This window comes from Phocoena phocoena, chromosome 6 (assembly GCF_963924675.1).
Source record: "Phocoena phocoena chromosome 6, mPhoPho1.1, whole genome shotgun sequence".
NCBI classification, from domain to species: domain Eukaryota; kingdom Metazoa; phylum Chordata; class Mammalia; order Artiodactyla; family Phocoenidae; genus Phocoena; species Phocoena phocoena.
The window spans coordinates 59,673,378-59,687,262 of NC_089224.1; the positions used below are offsets into that span (position 1 = coordinate 59,673,378).

A 13,885-nucleotide genomic window follows, 5' to 3' on the forward strand; every position below is an offset into this window, starting at 1 on the left:
TCAAGGCAAAATGGTAGCTGTATAACAAAGTTTCTGTGTATGTGTATTGTCTTGGAGAAAATGGAGTTATTTCATCTAAAATTTCTTTATTGACTCACGCAAAATCTCCTCCAAGTGTACAAATCAGCTGAGCTCCAAATACACTCCATAAAGAAAGGCCTCCATATTCCCAGGTCACTATTACAACACTATTGTCAGGAGACCATCTGACCAATTTAACAGCTCCTGTTTTGTTCCAAATGTCTGTTAAGAAATTGTGAGAAGAGTTAAAAATAAATGATTGCTTCATAAATACTTAGTATTTTTTACAGCCTATACCTTCAAGTTGAAACAAGCAGAAAGGCATGTCTGCTTCAAATAATGAGATGAATTCTGTTCGTTTAGGGCTATTTAAAATCAGTATGGTCATTAGCCTTGACCTGATCTAAACAGAACAAAGTCAGTACCCAAGTGATTTATATGAACCAAAAACCGTTTCTGGCCACTATTAGCTTAAATAACTGTAACTGTGTAGTCTTAAAAAGGCTTTGGATTTGGGCAAATCAGTTTCTGTAAGATGGGAATAATATTTCCCTTGAATGATTCAACACTGAATGTCAAACTACTCTGCTAAGTATGAGGTGTTTTAAAATGTAAAATAATATTTTACCATGATCTCCATGTTCCATCAGCAATATCAAAGAGATCCAAGTTAAAATAAATTGAAGCTTAACCTTACATTAGGATTAAGTAGGTAAACTCCAGCCTCAGTACCACAGGCACTTATATCTTCTTTTAACTAATAATAGTTCTTCATATATAATTATTAAAGGAGAAAATTTCATTGTGTAGTAAAATCCAAGTTTCTTCACTGCATAGTTAAATGAAACATAGCAGCATTTCCCATCAGCAATTCAAAAGATCTACAGCTTTCACCTCTTTAAAATTAAAATTCTTTACATCTGCAGTATTAATAAATTTTTGTTATAAGTACCTTTGCCACAAAGGGCTTGTATACAGATTTTAGCCTACGGAAGACAGCCTTTGTTAATAGAGTAAGTAAAACTTTTTTCCTCTGCCTATGTTTGAATCCTCACATTAGCATTTCCCACCATAATTCAAGTATATGAATAACTGTATTATTTATGTATATAAAAAATAGTATGGAAACACAAAAGACCCCGAATAGCCAAAGTTATCTTGAGAAAGAAAAACAGAGCTGGAGGAATCAGGTTCTCTGACTTCAAACTATATTACAAAGCTAGAGTAATCAAGACAGTATGGTACTGGCACAAAAAACAGAAATATAGATCAATGGTACAGGATAGAAAGCCCAGAGATAAACCCATGCACATACTGTCACCTAATTTACGAAAAAGGCGGCAAGAACATACAATGGAGAAAAGACAGTCTTTCAATAAGTGGTGCCAGGAAAACTGGACAGCTACATGCAAAAGAACGGGATTAGAACACTACCTTAACACCATACACAAAAATAAACTCAAAATGGATTAAAGACCTAAATGTAAGACCAGACACTATAAAACTCTTAGAGGAAAACACAGGAAAAATACTCTTTGACATAAACCACAACAAGATCTTTTCTGACCCACCTCCTAGGGTAATGAAAATAAAAACAAACAAATGGGACCTAATGAAACTTAAAAGCTTTTGCACACCAAAGGAAACCATAAACCAGATGAAAAGACAACCCTCAGAATGGGGGAAAATATTTGCAAACCAAGCAACTGACAAAGGATTAATCTCCAAAATATACAAGCAGCTCATGCAGATCAATATCAAAAAAAACAAACAACCCAATCCAAAAAAGGGCAGAAGATCTAAATAGACATTTCTCTGAAGAAGATATACAGATGGCCAACAAACACATGAAAGGATGCTCAACATCACTAATCGTTAGAGAAATGCAAATCAAAACTACAGTGAGGTATCACCTCACACCTGTCAGAATGGCCATCATCAAAATATCTACAAACAAATGCTGGAGAGGGTGTGGAGAAAAGGGAACCCTTTCGCACTGTTGGTGGGATGTAAATTGATACAGCCACTATGGAGAACAGTATGGAGGTTCCTTAAAAAACTAAAAACAGAACTACTGTATGACCCAGCAATCCCACTATTGGGCATATACCCTGAGAAAATCATAATTCAAAAGGACACATGCACCCCAATGTTCACTGCAGTACTATTTACAATAGCCAGGATATGGAAACAACCTAAATGTCTAATGACAGATGAATGGATAAAGAAGATGTGGTACATACATACAATGGCATATTACTCAGCCATAAACAGGAACGAAATTGGATCATTTGTAGAGATGTGGATGGACCTAGAGTCTGTCATACAGAGTGAAGTAAACCAGAGAGAGAAAAACAAATATCGTATATTAATGCATATATGTGGAATCTAGAAAAATGGTACAGATGAACCTATTTGCAGGGCAGGAATAGAGACAGAGACGTAGAGAACGTACATGTGGACACAGCAGGGGATAGGGAGGGTGGGACAAATTGGGAGATTAGGTTTGACATAAATACACTACCATGTGTAAAACAGATAGCTAGTGGGAACCTGCTGTATAGCACAGGGAGCTCAGCTCAGTGCTCTGTGATAACCAAGATGGGTGGGATGTGGGGGGGTGGGAGAGAGGACCAAGGTGTGGGGGATGTATGTATACATATAGCTGATTCATTTCATTGTACAGGAGAAACTAACACAACATTGTAAAGCAATTCTACTCCAATAAAAAAAAATTCTTATCAAAATAGAAAAAAAAATGCCCAATAAAGCCATATCAAATGATGAAACTAAAACAAAACAAATAACCAAATAAATAAATGGTAACATGCATAAGAAACCTCGTATCTTATTAGTATACTTTACACATTTAAGAGCGAAATTTAAAACCAAACCAAGAAGAAACATACAAACTCAAATCAAAGCTTACAGAATGGTTATAAACAGTATTCCTATTAATCCCAAGTAAACATATATATACATATGTACATAATATGCATATCTATTTTCCAAGTATTATACACACATTAAAATCTAGTTGTAGAGATATACATTAAAATGTTAATGACAGTTAACCTAATCTTCAAGTGACAGGAATATGGAAAATTTATCTAGCTGGTAACCTACCATAAACATAGATTGTGATAACCTGCATAATGAGAAAAATGTAAAACGTAATCCAAAGACTTTCTGTTACAGAGCTGAACTCTGAAGAAAGAAAGGAGAAAACTGAAAGTGAGTTTGGTTAGTGTTTGAATTAAGGCAGCCCAGGGGGCGGAGGTGTGAAGAGTGGGGAGTGGTGAGGTGAAAAAGGTTAGAAATATAGGGACAGAAGGTTGGAATGGGACCTAGCAATGACTAGGGAGTTGGGGTCTCACATCCTATACAAAGACAAGAAAGGGGTTTCAGGCTGGCGTGAGTCTGGGAATCAGAATGGAAGCCGCTGTATCACGTAAGGACTCCTGCGGTGCTGCCACCTGTAAAAATCAGCCAGTGGAGCCAGAAAAATACACAGAAGCTTGTCTGTGTTCAAGATGCAGGACAGCACAAGTCTCCCGACATTTTAAGCAGTTTTTATAGTCTAAAGTTATGTAACTCAAGAAGGCAGCACTCTCCCATAAGAAAAACTGCAAGAGTGAGAGTTAGCAGATAACCAAAGGGAGAATTGGCATTCCAAGAACATGAGAAAAGGAAACAATCTAAAAAATTCAATACAGTGCTGTCAATCAATCAATAGAAGCAATGAGGAGAACTTCCTGAAATGATGATAAATGTTCTATATTTGCTTGGTCTAATAGACAGTCACTAGCTACATGTGGCTATTCAACATTTAGGTGTGACTATGAAACTGAGAAAAGTTTTAATTTTCTTTAATGTCAGTTAGTTTCATTTAAACAGCCACATGTGGCTGGTAGCTACTGTACTGAACATCACAACATTAGTATGGATAGAAAATTAAACAGATAAAAGGGTTAGAAAACCCAATCAAAATACACAACACCCTATTCTTGCCAGTTGCAGCAAAAAGTGTCCTTAGAAAAAAATATATGCAAACCTTTAAAGGCTATGCAATAAGAATGATAAAAACTTAAGGAGCAAATTTCTGTTTCTGGCAGTATAGCGAAATGACACCTTGAATGACTCTCCACACTGAAACAACTAAAATGTTAAACAGAATACTTAAACACATCAAAATATCCAAAAATACTGGGAGGTAAGTGAGTGTACCAAGTGCTCTTGCCCTGAATTTTTCTGCCAAACCCTAGAGACCTGACTTTTACATCTGATGACTCACAGCATGTGAGGGACAGGAAATAAAGCTCAGAGCTTGGCCAAGGCAGGGAATCTAATAGAAGATACCCACGTAAAGCTGGGACTACAAAGATTCCACGAACAAGGGAGAATGAGAAATAAACTCTACCACATGGAAGGTGAAAAAATAGCAAGGAACACTTCCCTGTTTTTGTCCATGGTATTGAATGGAAAATAAAGAAGTTCCCCTGAAAATCTGCAACCAGAAACCAGTCCTCAGTCTGATCTGTAATTTGTGTAACTTGTATGATTCAAAAAAATCTCAAACAGAGAATATAATGCAAAGGGTTCCACACTGATGTAGTTTTCCCAGGTGATTGGAAGAAACAAACAGTAATCTTCTCTGGAAGAACTCAAATTCAATCTAGCTTTTTTGCTTTCCTGATCAAAAAGCACATAGATGCTTTCTTTCCTCCTTTCCTCTTGACTCAAATGCAGCAGTAATGCTTGGAGCTCAGAAGCTACCCTGTGATCATGACAGAAAGGCCAAATGAATGCCAACAGCAGCTTACCTTTGGATTTCTTGCTATTACAGAAAATAAATCCTATTTGTTTAAGCAATAGTAAGTTGGGTTTTCTGTTAGTTTCATTCAAAAACATTTCCAATAATACAGACTTTAGACTTACACCTGTGGACAGGATTCAATCAACAGTCACTAAGGGGGTTCAGAAAGAGACTTTCTGGTTTGTTTACTGCTGTGTAACCAGCATTTAGAACAGCGTCTGGCCTATAGTATGTACTCAATAATTACTTGTTGAATGAATAAATGGAATTGGAAGGCATAAAATAACAGAGGCGATGAAATCAGGCAAGAGTCTAAAGCAAAACCCAGACAAGGAACATAGGGGCTAAAACTAAGTGAGGATAGAGAAAACTAAATGAAGAGGTAACCCAGGAGCCTCTAGTGACACAGAAATCCTTGGGTCAGAGAGAATGTTGTTACATATTTTAACAATATTTGGCCTTTGGCCTCCATCATTTAATTTAAAACCTCACTACACATATTACCTTTAATTAAGAAGAAAAAAAAAAAAGAAGAGGACTCACCAGGATATTGTTTTGCTGTTAACTCTAGTTTATGAGATAGTAGCATGGCTCCAGTGGTGTTATCTATTGTATAAACCTGTACAGAACCACTGTAAAAATCAAAAAGACTTTCAGTGTAAAAAGACAAATACAAATATAAAAAAACATGACTATGGGAAATATTATGTTCTGCTGATAGGAGTGTAAACTGGAACAAAACCATTTTGTAAATAATTTGCAGTCATCTCTTAAATTTAAACAAATGCATATTCTGTAATCTAGCAATTTCACCTACAGATATACCCCAGAAATATCCTTGTCTTTGAGACATGTATAATGTTCATTATAGTACTGGGAATAAGTGCAAAGAAATGGAAATAATCTGCATGTCCAGCAATAGCAATAAGACAAAGGAAAGAGGAACTGTGGTATATTTATATAGTAGTATACCATATAGCACTGAAAATGAATTTTTGTCATGTGCATTAAAATGGAGAGCATATCTATCTACCCACCCATCTATCTATATATCTATATAAATAGTATAATTCTGTTTCTATACTGTGAAAAACATTCAAAACATAGTTAAATACATTTGTGGTAAAAATACAACAAGGACCTAATGTACACAGATTCCAGATTAGTAACTGCCCTGGTGGAGAAAGGGGAATATTAAAGAGAGACAAATGGGGACTACATCAGTGCAGTGCTGGAAACGTTCAGAAATCTTCATTTTGTTATTTTTTACCTTATATTATCTTTTGTATGTATACACATGATACATACTCTTATGCATATGGTAAGTATCATTATTCCATTAAAAAATCTTTACAAGGGACAAACTTACAAAGGGCCAGAAACCAAAACAAAGAATCTGTATATTACATCTAAGCTATATTTCAAAATTGAATTATAATGATCACAAAAAATATCATTTCTGCTTACAGAGCCATTGTCAGATCGAAAATTTAACATAAATGTTGTTTTAAAAATAATTTAAATCCAAGGCTGCTTTTGCACACATCAGGATGATACTAGCTTATGACTGCCAGAATGTTCTGACCCTTATCTGTACTCCTTCAAGGTAGGAGGTTAGATGATCTCCTCACAGCAGCTTTGATCAGTTTCCAGCCAGGCCCCACTCTTCTCAAGGATCAGGATGGGGACTAAATAAAATACCTGCAATAATAGGCCACTTGAAGTTATCCCACAGCTCACTGATGCTCTGTTTCTAAATGCTTTTTTTCTGTGTTTCATTTTGCATCATTTCTCTTGCTGTGTTCTTCAAGTTTATTAATCTTTTCTTCTGTAATGTTTGATTTGGGTCTTTTGTCTTCCATGTTTCAGTTCAGTACTCAAAAGAAACCCTCTACAGCTCTCTGGAGTTCTCTCTTTGTGCCACTCTCTCCTCTGATGTCTGGCCTGTGAGCCCCAGCTGCTTTGGTCTCCCAGACTCTCATTTCCTTTCCACACACTCAACCCAGGGAATCTGCCAGGCCCTGTCTCTCCATCCTTGTGCTGGAAATTCTCTCAAAGTAATTGAAGCTGGAGCAGTTGAAGAGTTTTCTTATTTAGTTTCTCATCTTTCAGGGATCACTATCCTTTGTTGCCTGGTGTCCTATGTCTTGAATTCAAAACACTTGTTTCATACTTTTGTCCATTTTCTTGGCTATTTTAGGTGGGAGAGAAAATCTGATCTGTTACTCTAACTTAGAAGCCAAATGCCTGGAACAGATATCTATCCAGACTACCTGCCCAATTAGATACCCTGCTGAAAGACAGCACTAAGTGGCTAGCAGGTATTTACTTATTTTTGCTTTGCATCTAACAACTGTCAAGTGCTAACTGGGTTGCTGAACTCTAACAAGTCAGTGAGGAGTCCAGATATTTCTAATATAAAAAGTAGGTGCTATGTCAATAGTTACAAAAGACTGACAACGTTTTAAGTATTTATAGTGCCTATATTACTTAAAATATTTTTCTTTCCATTTTTCATAAGCCCACCATAAAAGAAAAATATATTTCATTAAAAAGACACTACTTACTAATCTCAAAGCAAAAAACATCTCTCTAAAATAGAGATATATATGGCTATTACCACCATAAGTAATCAAATTTAGCATCATCAATACTGAGACCACTCAATGTTATTGCTGCATGATGCCATAGGAAGTACAAAACACCTATGACAAAAATGTTTAACCAGAATCTAATCAAACCTTTAAATATAAGGGGAAGAATTAGGCTGTAAACTGTCATCCTAAAAGAAAGCTGGCTTCTTATAGAACTCTAATAAGGTGTTCAAGTCAATTAATCCTGGTAAATGCTGGCAGATCAGGGCTAGAAGCCACTAGGTCAGTTATGTCACGTAGCTATAATCACAAAACTTTCACTCCAACCCACGATCATGCCATAAGAAGGGCTGATCCTCTCCCAACTCATGAAAACTGAGGTAACTAAAAGGCTGAAGGCCAAGATTCCATCTTCATTATCCTGGAAGAAGGGCTAGAATCCTGGCTTCTAAAATCTGGCCCTGCTAGACCCCTGGGTGCTAGCCCTAAATGTAGGTGATGTAGAACTGCACACCCACCACTGTTCCCATCTCTGTCAGTTTCCTCTAAATGCTGATGTGAGCTTCCTACTCATTTGACTATACTGGCTCAATAAGAACCACCTTCAAGATTCAAACAGGTGTTACAGAAACTAATTAAATGCCAATATGAGAAAACAATGAGACATATTTAGAATGTAGGATATTCTGTAAACAACTGACCTAGACTCAAAAAAAAGTTAATGTCATAAAAATAAGAAAAAAGATACAAGGATTTTTATAGGCAAAAGGTAACTGAAGAGAAATAGTCACCAAATATAATTCATGAATTTTGAATGATTCTGATTAAAACAAAAGAGATGAAGGAAATTTGGTGACAACTGGGTTAGTCTGAATATGAATTCAATATTAGATCTTATTAGGGATTTATCATTAATTTTCCCATGTGTTTGACTAAAGATGATGCATTTATGTAAGAGAATGTCTCCTTTTTTGGAAACCAAGAAATAATGTAAATGTCCTTTAACAGGAAATCAGACAAAGTATGATATATTCATACACCAAAACACTACTTATAAATCAGTCCCAAATAAATGATTTCAGTTACTGGCAAATAAGCTGGATGAATTCACAACGTTGACTAAAAGAATCAAGACACAAAACATAGAATATGATTCTATTCATATAAAGTTCAAACTTAGGTAAAACTAAATTATGCTTTTTAGGAATGCATACATGAGTGGTAAAACTGTAAAAAAAAATGGAAATGATTATCATGAAAGACAAAATTGGTTACCTTTAAGTGTTAAGGAGGGGATGGGAGTCATGATTAGGAAGTGGCAGGAGTTAAAACTTATATAGGCTGGCAATGTTCTATTTCTTGACTGAGTTGTGAAAAGATGGATGTTTGTATTATAATTATTTGTAAAACTGTGAATATTTGGATTATGCACCTTCCTGTTTGTTTTTATTTTACAATATGAAAGTTAAAAAAGGATATTATAAACTCTATGCCAATAAATTTGACAGTGTATATGAAAGAAACCAATTCCTAGAAAAATACAACCTGCCAAAATGACTAAGAGACAAAAAAATCTAAATGTTCTTCAGTCTATTTTAAAACTGAATTGAATTAGTAATCAAGAAAATTCTAGTCTCAGGTGGCTTCACTGACAAATTCAGCCACACACTCAAAGATGAACAAAGAAGGGAAAGAGAGAAATCCTTCCTCAACTTGTCTTATGAGACAAGCACAACCTTGGTTAACCAGGAGAGAGAAAAAAAAAAAAACTATAGCAAACTGTACTCATGAACATAGATTTAAAAATTCTAAACAAAATGTGACCAAATCAAATCCATAATGATGAAGAAAAATACGCTTTCCTTATCTCCTTACACTAAGTTAAATTTACTTTCTACATTTATCTCCTCAGTGAGAAGCAATGTGTTGAGGATAAGGATTTCCTACTTCACAAACAGATTATTGACAGTATAATGAAGGCAGTGATTTATAACACTATCAGTGTATTACTTATACAGATAGAAATACTTTGATCCTTACCTTGATGTAGCTGGAAACAATATTAGATGTTATGTTCTACAGAACCACTAAGTCATATTTTGAGGTCAAAATGGAATTTTATATTTAACAAAGAGTTTTGAAGACTAAAAAGCACTATACACATTTTAAGGCATTACTCTCAGCATCTGATATAATCTTTTTATTTGAGCTAAAACATAAAGCTCAAAAAAGTCAGGTATATTTGTTGTTTTCTAATGTATCCCAAGTGCTTAGAATTGTGCCTGGCACATGGCAGACACAAATATATTGTTGAATGAATAATTTGTATTCAATTTTACTTCTAAAACCTGAATTATTTGAATTAAAGCAAGAAATTGATTTTATGTATAAGCTTTTAATTTGCTTGTTAACTAAGGCACACCCACTAATTCAAAGGCAAGTCAACACTGATGTCTTAAAAAGAAAGGACTGTTTCCAAATACGAAAACATTCTTCCTGATCTTCTTTTAAACAATAAAGAACCTAAATTTTAACTGATTTAATCTTCTTAACTTGTGACTCAATTTCCTACCACTGAAAAAAAGCTCACTTTTACAAACTTAAACACCCAATCTCCAAAATCTGCCCTTTAGATTTGTTTGCTTCAATCTATTAAAATGCTTTTAAATTTTATATTAAGGCTGATTCATAAATTATGAAAGGCACAATAAAGTTTACAAGTGTGTTAAGAATATCTTACGGTTTAAAAAAAAACCCACTATTTTTGGCAGTAAGTCTTAAAATGCAGACATCTGTATCAATTACCTCGCACAACCAAACGCCATCAGTCGATACTTGTTATTTACTGCTACACAAGTTCCATCAACAACATCTTGTGGCCAAACTCCATGAAGCTGCTAAAATTAAGAAAAATAGTTAAGATTTAAAGCATGTTCCCCAAATATACTTTTATCAATACAATTCTCCTTCAATGAACACAGTTTTATAAGGCTTTATATGGTTCTTTATATGGTTTGATCTGGATAGGAAAACATCCCATCAGAACTACCATCTGGATTTTCTCCCTTAAAAACCTCAATTTCATTAACTGGTTCAATAAATATTCCCAAATGAGCTCAGTCCAGTGCTAATCTATTCATAAAACACTAAAAAATGGATATCTGACCTGTAAATTCAAATTAAATGAAGACGACTTTCCTATTAAAATGTAAACCTCTTGATGGTAGAAACTGCATCTAATTTGCTCACTATTATCATTCTTGTCACCTAGCACATAGTGTTGAACTTTCCTGATCAATTGAAAATGGTCGATTTTATTTCATCTATCCTTTAGAAGTGATTAATGATTTGTCAATTGCTGACTATTCTCTATTACTCCTTTGCTTTATAGTACAGTGGTTAGTAGTATGGTATCTGGCAGTCTGACATAACATCTCAGATCTACCCCTGACTTGCTAAAATGATTATTTGACCTTTCCAAGCTTCAGTTTTCTTATCTGTAAATTACCTCTTAGAGTGTTTTGAAAATTAAATGAGAACTTACATACAAGTAACCCACTTAATACAATGCCTGGAATTCAACAAGTTAAGCTTCAATAAATGAATGACATTATTATTAAGCTTTATATGCTACTTAATTCTGAATACAGACACAGAATAGATTCAGCTCCCTTGTCTGTTTTTATTTGTCAAATCAAGGGCATCCTAGATCATAAATTTCTAAGGCAAAGGTCATCATGACTGTTTAGTAAGCACAAAAAATCAGCACACTACAATACAGCACTTTATTTCTGGATTATCACGATAGTAAAATTAGATGATCCAATATAATTAAACTGTTTGAAATATAATAGTATAGATTTTATTAAATTCCTAACTATAGAATCTACTATCTAAATATGGAATATTTGCTTTTTTGTAGGAATTTTATTTATTCAATTTTAATAATAAAACTAGACATTATTTTAGTTAACAAAAATGGCAAAGACAGCATTGAGCATTATTTCTTTGGACTGCTGCCTAGACTGAAATTCGTCTATTCATCCCAATAACAAAAATTTTCCAGGTGCCTACTATTCACCAGGTACTGCTCTAGGTGCCAAGGATACTGCAGATATTCAAACATACCAAAATCCCTAGCTATATCCCTGCTTTACATTTGTTAAGACACTGACAAGTTTAAAAAACTGTACAGTATCACGTGGGAGGTTAGTAAATGTTACAGAAAAAAATAATACAACAATTAAGGAGAAGAGAGTATATGGGGGAAGAGGTAATATTAAAAGGTCTTCCCTATGAAGGTGCCTCTTGAGGAAAGTACTTTCGGAGATACAGCAGTAGAAAGGCCCTGTCACAGTAGCATTTCCGGCATGTTCAAAGAACATCAAAGAGGCCTGTGCAGATGGAGTGGAGTGGAATGGGGGAAGGAGAAGGAATAAATGAGGTAACAGATGAAATAGGGGGCCAGATTTATAGGGCTTTGAAAGTCACCATAAGAACTTTGGCTTTTTCTCCAATTCATATATGGGGAGTCATCTGGAGTGTCTTTAATTTTTTTAACCCTTTCTATTATGAATTATAATACATTAGAGAAAAATACAAAAGCAAAAATGTACATCACAATAATATCACAAAGTAAACACTTGTTTAATTACCACTCAGGCTAGGAATTACCAGTACCCACAAGTCCCCCAACAGTGTCACTCCTGATCAATATTATCCTCACCTCTACCACAAAAGAAACAATATCCAGACTTACATAGTAATCACTTCCTTCTTTTCCTTTAAACCATTAACACTTAAACATGCGTCCACACAGAACTGATTCAGAGCTGCCTATGTTTTTTGTTTTCCTTCAATTTTATATAAAATAGAATCATAGCATGTACTCTTTTTTGTCTAGCCGCTTCCACTAAACATGTTTGTGAGATTCATCCATGTTGTTGCATACAGCCTTGTTTGTTCATGCTCATTGTCATGTCAAACACTGGGCTTTTAGCTCATTGGGCCTCTGGCCTCCCCCAACCAGTCTTGTTAGCTCTTTACAGTCTTTTTAGCTCTCCAAAGCCGTTAAGCACATTCAAAAAATATTTTTTCTCCAGCTCTTTTAGTTGTCCTCAGCAGGTTTTGTCCTAAATATCTTGTCCTACTGAAGGGTTCTGAGCAGAGGAGTGGCATAATCTGACATATTTTAATCCATTTGCTAACTGTATTAAACAGTGCCAAACAGGGGACTTCCCTGGCAGTCCAGTGGTTAAGACTCCACGCTTCCACTGCAGGGGGCGTGGATTCGATCCCTGGTCAGGGAACTAAGATCCTGCATCACCGCTCAGCACAGCCAAAAAAAAAAGGCAATGCCAAACAGGATTTTTATAAAGCACTTAAATAATGTCTGATATAAATATGGCATTAGTGTATTTCCCAATTACCAGTAATAGATATGTATTGTTTTCTTGTAATTTATATTTTCTACTTATAACTTATTTAACAATGTTTCGTCTACTTTTCATTATTTTAAATCCTTAATTTACTAGAAAACTTTCTTTAACCAAATACTAATACAAGCTGATATTCAGAAATGAGTCACTCACTTTCCAGCTCTAATATTTTTGTTTTCAGTAAAAACATTTAAATCCCAAACGTATGTCAACAAAATGAAGAGGCAATCTACTGAATGGGAGAAAATATTTGCAAATCATATATGTGAGAAAAGATTGTATCCAAAATATATTAAAAACTCACACATTTAATAGCAAAAAAATTCTGATTAAAAAATGGGCAGATGATCTGCATAGACATTTCTCCAAAGAACACACAGAGAGAGCCAAAAAGTACCTGACAACATGCTCAGCATCACTAACACCAGGGAAATGCAAATCGAAACCACAATGAGGTATCACCTCGTACCTGTCAGAATGGCTATTATCAAAAAGACAAGAAATAGTAAGTGTTGGGAGGATGTGGAGAAAAGGGAATCCTTGTGCACTGTTGATGGGAATGTAAATTGGTATGCCACTACACAAAACAGTATGGAACTTCCTCAAAAAAAAAAAAAAAAAGTAAAGTTAGAACAACCATATAATCCAGCAATTCCACTTCTGGGTATTTATCCAAAAAAAAAAAAAAAAAAGAAGAAGAAAACACTAACTTAAAAAGACAACTGTACCCCCATGTTCAATGCAGCATTATTTACAATAGCCAAATATGGAAACATCTAAGTGCCTACTGATGGATGAATGGATAAAGAAAATTTGGCACACACACACAGGAATATACAGGTGACCCTTACAACATGGGGGTTAGGGGCACCTACCCCCGGCACATACAACTTTACAGTTGTCCCTCCATATCCTTGGTTCCGCATTTGTGGATTCAATCAATCGCAGGTCATAGAGTACTGTAGTATGTATTTACTGAAAAAAACCCAGGTGCAGATGGACCTGCACAGGTCAAA

The 13,885-nt window shown here is 35.0% G+C and overlaps 1 protein-coding gene across 2 annotated transcripts in view; it reads right to left on the reverse strand.

Moving 5' to 3' along the window:
- RIC1 (RIC1 homolog, RAB6A GEF complex partner 1) overlaps positions 1-13,885 on the reverse strand; it is a 137,410-nt gene that overhangs the window by 35,193 nt on the left and 88,332 nt on the right. For both annotated transcript variants that reach the window (XM_065879196.1, XM_065879195.1), the window contains exons 7-9: positions 10,237-10,328; positions 5,381-5,469; positions 99-243 (exon numbers count right to left, since the gene is read on the reverse strand). In XM_065879196.1, the coding sequence (XP_065735268.1) occupies positions 99-243; positions 5,381-5,469; positions 10,237-10,328 (326 nt within the window). The remainder of the gene's footprint in view (positions 1-98; positions 244-5,380; positions 5,470-10,236; positions 10,329-13,885) is intronic.